Genomic DNA, 18,192 nt, shown 5'->3' on the forward strand with positions numbered 1-18,192 from the left:
TGATGTTTTCCATGTAAGCTTGTCATTTGTGTCTTGTTAAGCTTAGCATTTGCTCTGATCCCTGAGACATCAATTTTTCTGAACGGTAGGCACATTTGTGGTGCTTTCAGGTTTCAAAGATGCACACAAGAAGGTGTTTTAAGACTGTTATTTCTGTTACTGGAACTTTTGATGTAGAGAAACATCAGGAAAAGCTGTTCCCTCCCTCCAGAGAGAGTTCAACAGACTTGGTTGCTTCTGACTCTCTGGTGTCCTTGGGCTTATTGTTCAGTGACCTTGCTTTTTTGCTGTAGAGGTATTGCTGAGCTCGTTTTGTGTGGGGTGTTGTGTGATCTGTTTTAATACATGTTGGATGAACTCTCAGAGACCTTCAGGAGCTGTGTTAGTTCTTGACTTAGTAATTTAGGCCAAAATAGAGTATGTGGACTTCCAAAAAGATTTTTTGGGATTTCTCATCTAAGTTTCTCAGGGTAAACTATCATGGGGTAAAAGGAATGGCCTTTTGTGGATCAGTAACCTGTCAGATGATAGGAATTAAAAGGGGAAAAAGGATAAATACTGAAAGGATGATAATTGTTTCTGATAAATTATTCAGAGTAATCACAAATGAAACTTTATGGAACCATAGCAGTGTGTTTCAATACTGAATGATTAACTGATGCAAATTAAAAAATAAATTAAAAGCCAATAAATATAAAATACATATATGGGAAGAACAAATTTGTAACTATCTGTTGAGTGATAGGCTCTGAGCTGTTAAAACTCAGAAAAGGGATCTTCAGTCATTGTGATGGTTCCCTTTAAGTGGCAGGTTGGTGCTCAGCAGTAAAAAGGAAATACAGGTTATTAGGAGCTGCTGTGAAAAGCATAAAGACAAATTAAAATTATTATAGCACTGGTGTGTCGATATCTTGAATACTGCCTGTAGTTTTGGTCGCAGCAATATTCTTACTCACCTATATGCTTTTGTAAAAAGATGTGATAGAATTAGAATATGCCCAAAGAAAGATGGCAGGAATGGTTAGGCAAATGCAGTGGCTTCTGCCTGTAGAGGCAATAAAACAGACTAGAATTTTTCAGCTTGCAATGGAAGTGATTGGGGATGGGGTTCTGGTAAAGAGCCATAAAATGATAATTTGTATGGAAAAAGCAAATAGGAAGACATTTTTTCATTGTTCCTTTAAATAGGAGAGCCTGTGGTTGCTTGCAGATGTTTAGATAGCAGGCTTGAGGAAAGAGAAAAGTATACTTCTTCATACCGTTCATAATTAAATAATGGAACTCATTGCCACAAGGTGCTGTGGAGTTTGAGGATAAATGCGGTTGGCCTACTTAGGTCCTGTGCGAAAGGGACTAAGCATATTCATGGAAGATAGGTCTGATTGGGTTAATTATATGCAATAGTCCAGGTGTAATCTCTGGCTCACAATTGAGTGCCAGAAGCTAGGAAGGCGTAAAAGGGGAAGGGATCACTGCACTTGCTATATTTTATATACCTTTTGTCTAAGTTGCAACAGCTAGTTTAGAGGACGGATACTTGGCAATGTGAAACTTGGTTCCTTGATGACTGTGGATTAAGAAAGAGAGCTTAGGTATACATTAGACTGTAACTACTTTTATACTTTATTTTGCATTCAAAATTAGTAAATAAAAAATAAATCGGTACATAAGCATGATCATTAACTGACACCATATTATCAAGAAATCAAGGCGTGCTTGTTGTCAAGTAATCATGTTTTTTTCTCCCCCTCCAATAGAATCTTTGATTGGTGAAACTTTTGTTGAAAGGATTATTGATAAACTTCAAGCAGCTCTGTCTAAAGCTAAGGATCTTTCTGAAGCTGGAAATACTGAACCATCAGTATCTTTTATCTGTGATGTAGCCTCGAGCTTTTTCAGCTCAGTTAAAGGGTGTTTACTGATGCCATCCTCAGAAGACCTGCTCCTTACCATCTTCCAGCTGTGTGCTCAGAGGCAGGATGCTATGCACTTATCAGGTAATTTGGAAAAAGAACTTCAAGCAAACTTCTTTGTAGCTGATCATTACACCTAAATTCTTCTCTTTCATGAAATGGATTCAAGTATATAATAGAATACTGGGTTCGCAGACGTGGAGTGCTTGCAGCTGTAACTGATGTGAAAATTAGTTCTTTAATTTACAATGCCAGTGGTTACTACTAAACATCAAGTCCTGTACATCTCTACAAGGATTTTAACTCTTGATGTTAGTATCCCTGTGCTTCAGTTGTCTTTGAGGCTGTGATAATGGAAAGTTGCGTAAAATATTTATGGTCTGTGAAGTACAAAGAATGAGCATTTTGTTGTTGTTCATCCTGCAGTATGGGGATCCTGTGAAAAAATGAGCGCAGTCACTTGCTTAACGATACATACATTTATTCTGAAGCCATTTATATTGGTCAGGTTGCTCTGGCAAATTGTGACCTATTCCTCTCACCACCAGTGTCTCGTTTTCAGACTGAGATCCTGATTTATGTTCTTTGAATGTAGAATTTGAGAGTGATAGATTGATCTATGCATTTACTGACACAGATAAAAAGGAGGAAATGTCACAGTGCTGTCATAGAAGTGAAGCAGGACAATGCTAGCCTGAAAACCACTGCTGCTTTGCAAATGGCTATTGATGTTGTAGAAGTGAAGTATCTCAGTATTTTAAAAATATCTGTGGTTTTGAAGACCATATGGGCGTATTGTAGTAGACAGCAGGAACATCATTCTTATTCTCAAATAAATATTACGTGTACATCCAAGTTAATGTAAAATTGCTTTACAACAAGAAAACTGTATATTTGCCCTTGATAGTTATTGCATGTAACCACATAGAAAAGAGAATTCTTTTCCTGCTTTAGGACCTTTAGGCGTGATTGTTACTATATGCTGTAGGCTGTAATTTGAATTTACCTGTTTGTGGGGCTTTTGCTCATTTGTTTATTGGTTGGGGTTTTTGTGTGTGTTTTTTTTTTCTCTCTTCCCTACAACAGATTTACTTGTATGTAAATTAAAACACACTTGGATGTCTGGTGTAAACTCACTTGTGTGTCAACTTCGGAGTATGCAGAAACAGAGCACCTTTTTACTTAAATCTGCACTGTGGGTCAAGAATCAAATTCAGTCTTCCTCTTTGGATGTTAAAAGGTAATTATAATGTACATGTCTGTTCCATATATGTTGTTCTCCAAACCAAAGGTCAGTGCTGTACTGTTAGTTATTTAATTGGCATTTGTATTACTGAGAGATTTTTTTCAGCCTGTCAGAGGAGAGAAATGTGGGTAGAACATAACTTAAAATGCCATTGGTAGGTATAGCATGTATGTAGCTTCAATACAATGTATATAGCAGCTTGCTTTTACTGGATAGCGCCAAACTTGTTTGCAGTGTTTTTTCCTTTTCTCAGCCTTCAGGTCTTGATCTCTGCAGTTAGTGATTTGTTGTCTAAGCTTATGGAAGCTGACGGACAGTCTGGATATCTTGTCAGAGCATATGTTGAGCATGTCATGCCAAGCAAAACTGAGTGGGGGAAATTGCATGAGTCTCTATCCACCGAGGTATGAAAGTGATAATGGACTTGCACATGGTAGTCAATCTTACCTCAAGTGTCTTTCCTTTAGGGTAATAAGCATTCTTTATTTTGATGTGGAACTGCAGTTATGAATATGCCTATGCCTGTGCAGAGGTTCTTTTCAGCCTCTGTCCATGACAGAGAACAAAATCTGTATGGCTATGGCCCCATCCAGTACTACTGGAGAAAAAAAATATCTATGAAATTGTTCTTTTCTGCATGGAGCAACTTACTTTACAAATCGGGTATTTTGTCTGACAGAATATACATCGTGAAGATGTTCTTATCTTTAAGCTAATTCTCTACAAGATTAATTTTGTGAAAGACACCAATATCCGCAGAGGAACGTGATGTGTTCTCTATCAGCAAAATGCTGATATGCATAGAGTGGAGAGTGGGGAAGGACATAAATTTCCTGTCCAACCACCAGTCTTCAGTAACCCTGGTATTTCTTCTGAAATATATAGAATTCTAAAGATACATATTTATTTCTGAGGCAGCAGTGTATTTTCAAGTTACTGCTGCGCATTTAGATTTTTTTAATATGCTGGGGTGGGTCATCCACACCATTGTGCTTTTGGTGTTAATTTGTATCTTTCATGGTTATATTTTAAAAACTCTGTTTCCAAGGTTAAACAGGTCATAGCTCTTCTATGCATAATTAGTGTCAATTATTTGTTCATACTCTTTTTATGCACATATTACAGTGGATACACAAACCTCTTTTGGAAGGAAGGCTTAGTATGAATTGTGAACCTTTGGGATCACGTGTCAAGCTGTGTGGCACAACTAAACTTCCAGGCCATCTGTGTACTTCAGCCTTATTAAGTAAAATGGTGCTGCTTGTATTGGAAAACGTTATAGTCCATGGAAATGATGATGCTGAAAGAAAGAAAATTGACAATATAAGTAAGTTACAATGGTAAAACTTGATGGAATGTGATTTTCTAGTGGTTATAAATTAACATGAATTGATAATTAGAATTGCAAAGTTTGGCATATAGGTATGAGAAATCATCCTTTACCTTTTGTTGTTTGCTTTTTTTCTTCAGTTTTCCTTTGAAAGTGTAAGTATGGACAAGTACAGTGTTTATATTTCTAGGACCTTTTGTGATTATGTACATGCTATCTCAACAGAACTTTGAATCTAGAGAAGTCTGAATTTACGATGAACTTCGAAGTTATTCATTGCCAAAACACACAGTGTATTGGCATAAGTGAGCAATAGGAGTCATATCCATGCCATCAAATAAACACCCTGAGTGTTTAGCTATAATGTAAAGATATTTTGAGGCAGCAATTTTTCTTAATTCCACCAGGTTTATTTTATTTATAGAATGCTTAAATTAGAGCTGTCGTTACCAAATTAACAATTTTGTCTCCAAAAGTCTCACCATGATGAGAAGTGTCATTGTTCAGTGTGGATCTTTGTAAGCTAATGTGGAAACCACATGCTAACTATTAGCATCAAATTTGGTTTTTTCCTGGGCTTGGATCTCGATTGCCTTGTCTGCAAGAAATAAATATATTTAAAAAGAAAAGAGAGAATAGAGAGGAGTTAGAGTTCTTGTCATGCTTGATTTGCTTTAATATTTCTTGAACATCTAGACTAGATTATTGTAGCTTTTTCTTCTCTTGTATTTCATGATGCAGTGGCAAATATCCTGTTCATGCTCTGAAACACCTGAGATTGCACGTAAATACAACTTCTAATGCATTAAAAACATATTAAAAAACCCCAAGAAAACACAACAAAACCTACACCTGAAACTTTGTGCTTATGCGCTGAATATATTCAGCAGCTGTTTGTAAATGACAGCTTTTATTGTTTAATTAGTTGCAGAACTGTTGTACTCATTACAATGGATTGAAGAATTGGAGAATCCTCCTTATCTGCTTCTGGAATATCTTCGTATGTTAGAAGAAATGCACATCACATATGAGAAGTTCAGTACCTTTAGTAATACAGCTAGCCTTCAGCAAACAATATTTGATAGGTATGTAAGAACAACTAAACCAATCCTTAACTCTGTGCTCATGTTTTGCACTGCATAGTTTATTAAGTGCCATGATATTTTCTTATGTTTATTGATTCAAACTTCATCCAAATTCTTTAGTTGTGAACTGTCCGTCTATATATATTAACCAGAGTCTTTCTTCTTCTTTGAAGATCTGAGGAACATGGAAGACTCTGGTCCTTAACCATGGCTAAAGTGATTCGTATGGAAAACACTGTATCCTGTGAAATGAAACAACTTTTTAAGACAACAGAAGGGTATCTTAATACTGCTGCCTATAAACTTGTAGTTTGTTGCAACTGTTGATAACGATACTGATTTTGATGACTGACAAGACTTGAGAATTTGTTAATATACGTGTATGGTATGTAAAAGTGAGACTTGGTTTAGTGTGTGGGATTAGTTATGTCACAAGGTACTAGATCATTATGAACCAATCCACATTTTGTTTACTAGTGAAATTTTTGAGTTTTTTTCATTCTTGATGTTTTTCTTGTATAAATAGGTTTCTGCCATTAACAGAGGGTAGGTTGCATACACTTCAGTGTCTATCACCTTTTTTACTTGAGGAAGAAAAGAAAGAACTTGTCTTCCACTGTGTGGCCAAACTTATGACATGCACACAGACAGAGCTTTCCAGCACTGATGGTATGTTCTTACCTCAGTCTACTTCATTAGAATTTAAGAATGTTATATTGTCATAATGTTTCCTTTTAGTTAAAACATGTTAACTATAATAATGTCACTTTCCTAGAAAGAAATGACTTCTCAGACATTTCTTCTAGACTATTTGATGTGGTAGTTTTCTGCCTTAAGGAAGTACAGGCTTGGTACTGCCTGGTACAAAATTAGAACTAAAGGGTTTAGGCTGGTATTATTATTAACAGAATTTTGATATTGCTGTACTTTTGTTTGGTCTCTGATTTAAACACATATGCAAATACCAAAGTTTCCAATTTATTATTTAGGCTTTACACAGCACGCAAAAATGTTGCTATTGTCAGTTGATAGAGCTGTGATTGTCTTTAGATGGTTTGGCAAGAGTTCCTTCACAGCTGTGTAAATATACACAGGTGTATATGTTTCACATGTATAACTTTTGAGTAGTTCTTCCAGTGCACGGGATATAGAGTGCCGAGTCAGAACTGCTGTATGTACACTTTCAGCAGCTTTTGAAAATTTACTTCAGAGGTGATCGAGATGTGTTATAATATTGCTTTGAATATCCTTTAGAAAATCTTATTTTTACAAACTTGTTGCCTTTCAAGAAAATTCTTTGGGAATGCTCACACACAGTCCTTCTACATGTTTGAATTAGATGTCATTTAAAAGAGGAACTTTCTCTTTTTTTTTTTTCTCGGTACTGCTTTTGTGCTTTCTTGCACCTACTCTTATTGGTCAGTCTATATAAAAACTGTAGTTGATTTTGTGTTTTTTAACAAGACTGTGCTAACTTAAATTGAAAAAACTAACTTCCGTGACTTTAAATTATGGACATCTGTCCCTTGGCAGTGCCCTCAGGTTTTCAGATGAATTCTTCAAGTAGATGTCCTCAAAGTGTGAAAATTTTTGGTGTTAGTGTCATACAGCAATTGAGAGGAATCTTGAATCTTTCTACTGTGGTAGTTCCTCTAACTCTTACGCTTCGAACTTAGTTAAGCCTTCCTGGTTTTGCGTGACCTGGTGAACCAGCCATATGTGTCTATGAAACTTTAAACAGAAAATGGGAAAAAGAATACTCACCCCTCCCCTACTGTGGAGCTCTTGTTTGTAACATTGGTCTGCATTTTCCTTTCTGCTGCTTCTCCTTTTTCTAGGGATTCCTGGGCAGACAGTATATGCCCAGATTTTCCCATTAAGTGTGATGTAGGTTGTACGTTTACCATTCAATTTTTTTTTATTATTTTTTTTTTCAGATCAGGAAAGTGCTGGTAATATTGTAAATCATTGCACTGCTGCTTGAGCAGAGTGGATTTTTTTTTGTTTGTTTGTTTTTGCTATGCATATATGGTACTTTAATTAAATAAGTTTTTTGTCATCGTGCTTAGAAGAAATGTTCTCCAAGACATCTAGATACATGCAGTTTTCTTTAAAAACGGAAAACAGTACTAACGCAACAGTAGTACTTCACTCTGAAAGTAAAAATTAGTACTCTTACATTAATATTGGATTTAACAACTTGCAGTTATGTTTACTTAATTATCTGTCCAAATTACTGCTTAGCGTGCTACATTTTTAATAACACAAAAAGATTTAAATTTTAGCAGGTATTTTTCCTTTTTGTTAATCATATAAACCAACAACTAATCTTATAGGAGTTTTTGGTTGGTTTGAGGTTGGTGGGTGTTTTTTTGGTTATTTTGTTTGTTTTTCGGTTATTTTGTTTGTTTGTTTTTTTAAAGTTTGGGTTGGCTCTACTATTTTTGATTTAACAATGGATTTAACTCTGAATGAAGTGTTTAAAGAAGAAAGCTTAGGTGTTATCCAGACTGTCTTATGATATTTATGTGAAGTTCAAATAAAATGATCCAGTCAATTGACACGCGTTCTAATGTTTATTTTGTCTTGATAATTAAGACCTATTGAGTATGATATCTTTATTATGTTTTAGGAGCATTTGGGTGTCTTTCCATTTTGAACTCCTGCTTGAATGATAGAAGTATTGACTGTGATCACCTACTACCTGGAATACTAAAAATCATAATATCTTGGAAACATGATAATGAGGACAGCTTTCTCTTTAGCTGGTGGGTGCAACTTTGAGATAATTTGACTTCTTTTTATTTCTGAAACGAGTTTAAAAATACAGAGTAGTTATTAACTCAAACAAAATCACAATATCAATTTGTGAGTTGCAACCGCCATGCACTGCTCTGTTAGTACATTTTTAAGCCTTTGTAGAATCACATCCCTCAGTTTAATATACCTGTCTTTAAGTGTGTAATAACTCATACTTAAATAAATGATCTGGGTGGTTGAAGGCTGGTAACTGGGAGCTCTTTAAATGCGCAGATGTCAACTGTTTTCAAAAGCATTCAGAACTGACCAACTTTTTTAGGTAGTGTTGGATATTCAGTTCAGAATTCTGATTGCTTGTTCAGGTGTCAGAAAGAAAACTCGGATATCAGACTTAGGTGTCTGGTTTTTTTGAATTCTGGGCCTGAAAATACAACTTGGAAAGTTTCCAGCAAGGAATGTAGATATACTGAGGTTCACTTGTCTTGAGTATAATGAGAAAAATCCAGGCAATGGAGTCTTGAAATAATGTACACTATTTGGACACTTGAGGGCTTATATTTTATTTTTAAGATTAGTAACTGAAATTATTTTTTTAACTGATTTAGTTAAAATTGTTAAATTTCATAGTTTAAGTGTACTATTTAAGCAAATACGTAAACAGTATAGTTTTAGGAATCTGTATAATGTGTGAATGGAGAATTAGCTCTTAGTCTATTTTGTACCTGTTGACTTATTTAGACTTGGCAGCTAATGTAGTGTTCTAACTTTAGAAGATGGAATATCAGAAGCACGCAGGGTGCAGCCTGGTGCAAGACTAGTTGGTCCTAAGAGGACTGAAGGCAAGAATATAAATACTCGTGTCCACGACATGATATGTAAGCTTTAGTTGTATTTTTATTACAGCAATCTGAAAGAAACAAGTGCTCAGTTGCTTGGTTTCAACATAGAGATGATGCGTTTCCTTCCCTTGTTGCTGAAGTATTCCACAGCTCCTTTGACTGATAATGAATGGGACTTCATCATGTGCTCCATGCTGGCTTGGTTAGAGGTAATATGAAAGAGACTGTTCCTGGATTGCAACTTTTAATAGGGTCCTCCTGAGCCTGATGCCCTCTGAGCTGATTGGACTGAGGCAGGGAGGCGGGGGGAGGCAGGCTAAAAAAAATAGGCTACAAAATAACTAAATTTTTATAATCTTAACTGGGCTGTCTGATTGAGATTTCATGCTAAATCTTTGAAAGCTTTATGTTAAAAGTTCACCTGTCTGTTTATGAAGTGGAAAGTGGGTTAGCGGGATGATACAGTGAAGCATTGTAGAAGCAATGCCACATAGCAATTCAATTTGAAGAAAGATGCCTGAAGATTGCTGAAATGAAGTCAGTGTGTTCTGAATGGTTCGTTCTTAGATTTTAGAACACAATTGTCTTAACAGTTTTAACTTTGTTTAATTTAATGTGTGTGTTAACTTTCTAGTACTTTAGAGTAACAATATTAATAGCTGGGTACTCAGCATTTCAAAGATAACTTATTTTAAAAAGCGTCTCAATCAAAATACGGAACCAAGAAAATAAACTTTACTGCATGGGTATTAATGTTGCATCTTCACTTTTGATTTACTTAACTTTTTAGACTATTTCCCTGCATGTGGCAAGGATGTAGTCATCTGAGATTAGCAAATATTTGACACAATGTTAAAAAGACTTGCACAAAATCCTTTTTTCACTGAGTTGACAAAGGTCACCTGTGGCTTAAAAGGACAAGTAATATTGTATCTCCTGTTTCTTTTTGTGTATGGAGATGACATTACCTCACTCCTGAAGTACTATGATGTTTACTCATAGCCTTGGTAATGGGAGAATAATTTTGAAATATATCTGCTGTAGGTCTCTGTTGAAAAATAATATCCCTTTAAGACCAGAGTCTAACATGGCATGTGGAAGATTAACTGAATGAAAAGCAATATCTGCATTTCAATATCTAAGTGATCACATGAAACATGATACTGTATTCTAACACTGTTAGAAAACAGGTCAGAGTGAATGGCTAACTACTACTTTAATTAACTAAAGATACAGAATCTCTCGCACTTTCTAGCTTTTTTTGGGGGGTGATGGTGGTGGTTTGTTTTGTTTTGTTTTTAACTATAGAGCCTTCTGTCACTGCACATTTATAACGGCAGGCCAGAAACTTCCACGTGGCCTTTCTTGGTCTCAAGATTAATCTTATTACCAATGCTGTATGTGAAAACTATTTTTTAATTAAAAAAAAACAAAAACAAAAACCAACAAACAAACAAACCAAACAAGGAACTTACATAAAAGATACGTTGTATAGATTAGGTGCTTGGAAATGTTTTTAATATTTAATGATATTCCTTTTTTGGGGAAACTAGTAAGAATAAAAATAAAAGAAGCTGTGTTGGAGGAGAGGAAATATCCTCCTGATAGCCACATAAATAATTTCAAGTTCACAATAGTATATTGTCATTTTCCTTTTACAATTTGGAAATACAAGTCTGATATTGCTACAGCTTTTATGTTTGGGAGAGAAAAGTGAGAGCACTTCACATTATCAGTTTTGGTTGGCTTGCACAAGTGGCTCACTTGCTACACATAAGCTACAACTGCGTACTTTTCTATTTGAATCCACTTGGTGGCAGTTTCTTTCTGATGCTATAAAGAAGGTCATACGAGGGAAGCAACTGAGGATTCTAAACGTCAGTGAGACTTAGAAATTTGTTTCAGTCTTAATAAAGTACAGATTACATTTTTAAACTTCCCCTCCACCCCCCAGTCATTTTAAAATGGTCTTTGCAATTGAGCTTTCTTTGAAATGATACTTTCTGGTATAGACAGGGAATGTGAAACAGATATTTTAAAGCATATTTAAGGTTAAGAAATCTTTTCTTCTTTTTTTTTTTTCCTCCTAGACAACAAGTGAAAACCGTTCACTTTATCATGTCCCACTTGTGCAGATTTTTGCTTGTGTCAGTTGTGACTTGGCATCTGCCCTTAGTGCTTTCTTTGAAACTCCAGCTCCTGAAACTACTGAAAACCTTCCTGTGAACTTGATCAGTGAATGGAAGGAATTCTTTTCTGAAGGAATTCATAATTTGCTGTTACCTTTATTGGTAAAAGTCACAGGCAAGTATATGGCAAGGAGAGTAATAATGGTACCTGTCAGATTATTCTGAAATAGAACTTGACAGGCTGTATTTTTTAATTTATAGGAATATTATGTCAACATAGTTTATAAAAATGAACTTTTTTGAACACTTAAATGCTAATTAGTAAAGTAACTGCACTTAACGTTTTGGTTCTTAAAATTAGATGGATTCTGGTAAGTTTGGTCTGAGTTGTTTCTAGTAATGCTTGTTTGTGGCATCATCGATACATTCTGTATCACAGCTTGTCTTTCTCATATTTTAAATAGGAGAAACCAAAAATGCATCTGAAGGCTCTTTTCAGAACTCTGTGTTAACATCTTTGGGAGAAGCTCTAACTTACATCTCGAAGGACCAATTGCTAAACCATAAATTGCCAGCAAAGTTTGTGGCAGGCCAGAAAACTAATCTTCCAGATAAACTCCAGACACTACTAAATACGTTATCTCCATTGTTGCTTTTCTGGGCTAGACCTGTACAGATTTCAGTCTACCATATATTGTACAAGTAAGAATCAACAAATTTCTCACTTCATTTGCCTCCCTCCTCCTGCTCCCACCTCACCCCTTTTTTTTTTTTAAAAAAAAAAAAAAAAGTGCTAAAGAACATGCACTTACAGATGTATGTTTAGCATTGTTCCATTATGGAAGAAAATCCTTAACTGGGCAATTTGTGTTCTATGTCAGAGGACATTATATAAAGCTATGAATGCTAAATTTGATTGTAAAAGTAGACTAAATATATACTGAGAAATTTTACTGCAGTATACGAAAATATAATTTTATTTTCTGTACCATAGTTACATAGGTGTCGGTATCATAAGTATGAAGCTATTTATTTTTAACCCCTATTTAAACACTTCTAGAATTTTAAAATGTAAACTGAAACATTCCAGGTTTGATCTGGGTCTGTCAGTATCATTACATAGTATGACCTTTTTATTTTCACTAATTTAGATAAGAAATCAAGAAAGTGAACAAAAACGTGTAGTATTCCTGTGAGCTTTTTGGATATCTCTAATACCAAAAGAGAGAGTACAGAATTTGAAAAATATTACTTGCATTTAACTGTTCAAAATGCAGATTGCAAGGCAGCTGGCTTAAGCATAAGAAGCTACCATTATCTTTCACTTATACTGAGGCGTAAAGTTGCAATAGCTTTATTCTGATAGAGAAGTTCATTTTAGCGTGACTTGGGAAGTGTGAAAGGTCTGGAAAAGAACTGAGCAAGGCTATACACATTAGCTGTCATTCAGGAGCCAATGGTGACATGTCTCTTAAAGATTCTGTGTTGTTATTAAAGAATGATTTCCATTATTTTGTTGTGTATCATTAATGTTGGCATTGATAAGCAATGAACTATGCATCGCTTATATTAAAATAGTAAAAATTAAATCTCATTTCCTTTCTGTATTTCTATAGATTAATGCCTGAATTGCCTAAATTTGATGATGAAGATCTCAAATCTTACGGTGATGAAGAGGAGGAGTTGGCATTGTGTGTATTTGTTCCTCATGTTGTTTTGCAACTGTTTTCCATATTTTTAAAATGTGTTATAAGAGTTGAGATTTGCAGCAGAGTAGGTTTTTTTTCTTTTAACATATCCTGACATAAATGACATGGCTATGACAATAGGGTCATAAATGTTGAAAATATTCAATGTAACTGGTTAAATTTGCCTTTGTGCTAGAACTGGAAACAGTATTTGCAATTGTTTTCAGAGTACAGTTACTAGAGTAAGTGCATGTCATAGTTTAAACCCAGCCAGTAACCAAGTACTACACAGCTGCTTGCTCACCCCTCTCCCCTGCAGGAGGGATGGGAAGGAGAAATGGGAAGGAATGTAGAACTCAAGGGCTGAGATAAGAACAATTTAATAATGAAAATAAAATAGGGATAATATAATAACAACAGTAATAACAGTTACAATGAAAAGGAGGGAGAATGGGAGAGGAACAAAATCCAAAGGGAAGGGAGGAAAAAAACCCAAGTGATGCACAATACAGTTGCTTACCACCCACTGGCCAATGCACAGCCAGTTCCCAAGCAGCCATCGGCAGACCCTGGCCAACTTCCCCCTGTTTAAATATTGAGCATGATGTTGTATGTTGTGGAACATCCCCCCTTTGGCTGTCCTGGCTGTGTCCCCTCCCAGCTTGTGCCCCTCCAGCCCTCTCGCTGACAGGGCCTGAGAAACATCACCCAGCAACAACCAAAAACATCAGTTACCAACATTGTTCTCACACTAAATCCAAAATGCACCATTGTACTGGCTACTAAGAAAATTCATTCTATCCCAGCTGCAACCAGGATAGGGCAACATATATGCTTTATATTGTAAAATCTTGACAGGTTTTTACTGGATTGCTATATTGAGAATGTGTCCAGCTGCACAAGTAACTTCAATTTTGGAGGTTCAAGAAACTAACCTGGGTATTTTATACAGCTTGAATCTGATAAAGTCAACAGTTTGCAGAGGGAATAACAGTAACTGATTCTTTAAAGAATTTTTTAATATTTTTTTTTTTATATCAGCCCAGTGATTAATACCTTTCCATACTATAGAACTGCAGAAGGCTTTTTAATCCAAACCCAAATCGAACACATTCAGTGATTAGGAGATCCATTGTTCAGTTGCACCTTTGCTGGTGTGACTTGATAAACAAAGTAAGCAAACAAACCAGCTGTCCATGATGTAGGTTAAAATCAGTGCAGCCATAGACCATTTTCAGGTTAAATGACCAGAATTCAGCTTATATTTGTCTTGCAAGAGGTAAAGACACCAACTGTCCCTTTTAGGAAAAAAAAAAAAATATTAAAATCTAGCACTAATGTGTGAATCTGAAAGTAAATTTTCCTGCAATAAAAGGTCTCTTTGACGTTCTACATATATGGCTTTGTTAATGTGACTTTTCTAGGAAAGCTGTGAATATAAATTTAATTAGTGCAGAGTTTACTGTGCCAGACGTTTTTCCATAGATCACCTCCAGCGGCTCTTATGTGTGTCCTGGCCACTCAAGAACTCCTGCTAGAAAACATCCTGGAATGCATTCCAGTTGGAGAATTTGCTGTTATTCAGCCTCTGAGTGATGAGTTCTGCCTTGTTCTAGGGTATCTTCTCACTTGGAAGTTAACATTAGCTTTCTTCAAAGCAGCATCTTCTCAGGTGTGTTTGAAGTCTTTTCCTTCTAACTGAATTTCTTAGCAGACTGACTTGGTTTAAATCTTGACGTTTCATCTAGCCTTTTTATTCTTTTAATTAATATATCATCCAACCTTTTGTTTTTGTGGAATTAGTGGAATTCTGAAAGCATCAATGGACTTAGATTTCTGCACTGCAATACTTAAGGATGGTGACATTAGAGTAATAAAGAATTAAATTCATTAATGGTTGATTCTTCCATGCATTTTCAAAAAAGCTTGCTACATTTTCTGATCTTCTAATCATTCAAAAATGGTGCAGAGAACTAAATCACTCTTCTAAACACTTCTAAATCATAGTCTTGCTTTTCCTCCTTACAGGAACATATTTATATTATTTACAGTGTAAGCTATATGTGTTAAGCTTCATCTGTATTTTGTATGTGTTTTGTTGTTTGGTTTTTTAATTTATTTTATTTTAACACTATCAGCTGCGAGTTCTCTACTCACAATACCTCAGAAGAACTAAAAGCTTGAATAAATTGCTCTATCACTTGTTCAGGCTTATGCCTGAAAACCCTGTCTTTTCTGGGCCAACTTCAGAAGTTCCAAATAAGGACACAAAAACCTTCTTTACTGAAGAGCTTCATTTAGATGTCAAAGGTTAGTAAAAATTGTATTAGTGCATTTCAGAAAGTTGTGGTATTGCTGAAGTTTAGGTATGCTTTTCTGCTTAAAAATACATATTTTAGAAAACCTTACCTATAAAATAGATAGATACATACATATGTTTAAAAATCTTTGGCTAACACTCCCCGTTTGAAGCTTAGCCAAAGTTGAAATATTTATCAACAAAAACCCCCAAACAAACCAGGAAATGCTTAGTTTATTCACTTAGGGCAGAAATAATATATTGCTGCTATCTGAATCCTGAATGTATGCAAAGATTCAAAAGTAATAAAAATGGGTGATCTATTCTGGGATGTCTCCATTGCTTCTAGGTGATGGTTGGGTTTTTTATGCTAAATTGAATTTCTGTATTTTTCTTCTATTTTAATACATGAATAAAAGCAAATTATGTTTTAATATGTATTTTTTGAAATGTTTGAGGTATTAAATTTTGTGTTGTTTTCATTGTGCTGTTCAGAAGACCCAGTTAATCAGCCATGATGAGAGAAGATACACTGGAGTTTTTTTAGCTGAGAAACATGAAAAAGAGAATGAGTTTTTAAAGTTACTTCACTGAAGTTGTTCTTTTATATACGTGTATAGATGTAAGCAACAATACCGTGTTTCCATTTTTCAAGTATTTGCTTGAACATCGCTGTATGTTGCAGCACGATTTATCTGGATGACAGTAAGAATTACTAACATGATGTTCCAAGAGAAAGATTTCCCTTCTCTCTCTATGCACTTCTATAGAACACTGCAAACCTCAAATGTGCTCCAAACATCTTACTGTTTGTTCACTCCAAAGTGAGCATTTTGTAATTTCTAGACTATAAAATTATTCCTGATTACTGATAGTCCACCTAGAGTTCATCTCTAAATTAGAAGATGAATTTTCAGTTGTGACGTGTTAGCTGAAGAAACAAAGAAACCAGACTGATGGAGAAAGGCAGGGTCAAACAGGCACTTACAGTAGCAAATATGGAAGGAACACATACATGAAATTCTGGTTACCACAGTTACATTGGTATCGTGGAGGAATGAAAATTTGTGACTAATGTGTTAGAGTATTTCAACATCCTTTCTTTCCCTCCCAGGAACAGCAGCCCTGTCATCCCAGATTCCGCACTTGGCCTGCTCTGTGTACCATATAACACTGAAAGACTTGCCGGCAATGGTCAGGCTTTGGTGGAACAGCTGTGAGAAACGTGTCTTCAATGTTGTAGATAAATTTACAAGCAAGTATGTCAGCAGTGTGCTTTCTTCACAGGAAATATCTTCTGTTCAGACTAGCACACAGTTATTTAATGGCATGACGGTTAGTAGGACTTTTTGTCCTTTTTTTAATTTACTTTAGTTTTTTGCAAACATTTTAAGAAGCGTTGCTTCCCGGAACCAGACTGTATTACAGTGGTTTATATGATTGCATTTTTGTTGTTCTAAATGGCTGATGAAAACATAATTTAACTTGGGCATTGATACGTTAAGTTGATATTTATTAATTCTCTGTTTAAAAAAAAAAAAAAAGAAATGAATGGGGTTTATGATGTTCGGGAAATTGAGGAGGTAAGTGGAAGATACTGCTGTCAATATACTTCTTTTTGGTGTATTAAAAAATGTAATCAGTCAGTAGATTGAAAAATGGCTGGTAATTTCTTTTTGTTTTGCCATGATAGGAGTGGAAGTTTGAGAAAAGTGTTTTCCTGGTCTAAGACAATTATATCTGTGTAGTGAAGTATATATGGTGTGTGTATATATAAAAAATATATATATATATATATAAAAAGACTAGAGGTGGTGCATCCCTCTCTAGAGTTCTAATACGTGCATTTTTTTTTTTCACAGGTAAAAGCTCGGTCTGCAGCACGGGAAGTCATTGCTACATATTCAGTTGATGATATCTTTATCGAACTAATAATACAGCTTCCATCAAATTACCCACTGGGATCCATAACGGTTGAGAGTGGAAAGAGGGTTGGTGTGGCTGTGCAGCAGTGGCGCAACTGGATGCTACAGTTAAGCACATATCTTACACATCAGGTGAGTTTAGAGAAAGCCTCTAGTTTTGAAAACAAAGGCCTGATAATAGAAAAATATTTCTAGTAATGCGATATTATTTAGATCTGTATAATGGATCTCATCAAAGGACTTAATAGAATTGTTCACTCTTAACATCTGCTTTTCTTCAGATGCTGAAATAGAGTAAACTTATGGGCCTAAGTCCTATTAAATCTATAGCCAAAGTTGAAAATGTAGGTAGATCTCTTAAGATATGGGCCAGTGTCTGCCCTGTGTAGCAATGCCATCTCAACTATAATTTGAAAACAAACAAAAAAACCCCCAAACCCCCAAATCCCAAACCCCAATACATTAAATTCTCTAAAAGATTGGTGGTTGCTGAAGTTGCATCATCTGTGGATTTTAAAATCCCCTTTTGAGTGCTCCTAAATGCATTATTTTCATTGTAATGAATATTTGCATTTCTACAGATCAGGGTATCATCTGTATTTCATGTGTTGGTTTTATAAATTATTTGCTGCATATATTGCTTATAAATTCAGATTATAAAGCCTTCAGGCTTTGTTTCCTTGATATGCTTATGAATAGCAATAAGAATATTCTGAAGGAATTCTGCAGTATTAACAGCTCTTTTCCCTCTGTTAGAATGGAAGTATTATGGAAGGCTTATCTTTGTGGAAAAACAATGTGGATAAACGTTTTGAGGGCGTTGAAGATTGTATGATCTGTTTTTCAGTCATTCATGGTTCCAACTATTCTCTTCCCAAAAAAGCTTGCAGAACATGCAAGAAAAAGTTTCATTCAGCTTGCTTGGTAAGTACCTAGACTAAATCTTTTTAAATAGGCAAAATATCCATTTGTAGTTTG

The 18,192-nt window shown here is 35.3% G+C and overlaps 1 protein-coding gene across 1 annotated transcript in view; it reads left to right on the top strand.

The window, feature by feature from the left end:
• LTN1 (listerin E3 ubiquitin protein ligase 1) overlaps nucleotides 1-18,192 on the top strand; it is a 32,611-nt gene that overhangs the window by 12,619 nt on the left and 1,800 nt on the right. Inside the window, exons 13-29 of the mRNA XM_037377690.1 lie at nucleotides 1,758-1,997; nucleotides 3,000-3,153; nucleotides 3,413-3,563; nucleotides 4,285-4,486; nucleotides 5,415-5,574; nucleotides 5,748-5,852; nucleotides 6,101-6,243; nucleotides 8,207-8,342; nucleotides 9,238-9,382; nucleotides 11,264-11,477; nucleotides 11,767-12,004; nucleotides 12,919-12,993; nucleotides 14,476-14,662; nucleotides 15,129-15,300; nucleotides 16,404-16,624; nucleotides 17,152-17,346; nucleotides 17,971-18,138. Of these exons, the coding sequence (XP_037233587.1) occupies nucleotides 1,758-1,997; nucleotides 3,000-3,153; nucleotides 3,413-3,563; nucleotides 4,285-4,486; nucleotides 5,415-5,574; nucleotides 5,748-5,852; nucleotides 6,101-6,243; nucleotides 8,207-8,342; nucleotides 9,238-9,382; nucleotides 11,264-11,477; nucleotides 11,767-12,004; nucleotides 12,919-12,993; nucleotides 14,476-14,662; nucleotides 15,129-15,300; nucleotides 16,404-16,624; nucleotides 17,152-17,346; nucleotides 17,971-18,138 (2,906 nt within the window). The remainder of the gene's footprint in view (nucleotides 1-1,757; nucleotides 1,998-2,999; nucleotides 3,154-3,412; nucleotides 3,564-4,284; nucleotides 4,487-5,414; nucleotides 5,575-5,747; nucleotides 5,853-6,100; nucleotides 6,244-8,206; nucleotides 8,343-9,237; nucleotides 9,383-11,263; nucleotides 11,478-11,766; nucleotides 12,005-12,918; nucleotides 12,994-14,475; nucleotides 14,663-15,128; nucleotides 15,301-16,403; nucleotides 16,625-17,151; nucleotides 17,347-17,970; nucleotides 18,139-18,192) is intronic.

This window comes from Falco rusticolus, chromosome 2 (genome assembly GCF_015220075.1).
Source record: "Falco rusticolus isolate bFalRus1 chromosome 2, bFalRus1.pri, whole genome shotgun sequence".
Classification (NCBI taxonomy): domain Eukaryota; kingdom Metazoa; phylum Chordata; class Aves; order Falconiformes; family Falconidae; genus Falco; species Falco rusticolus.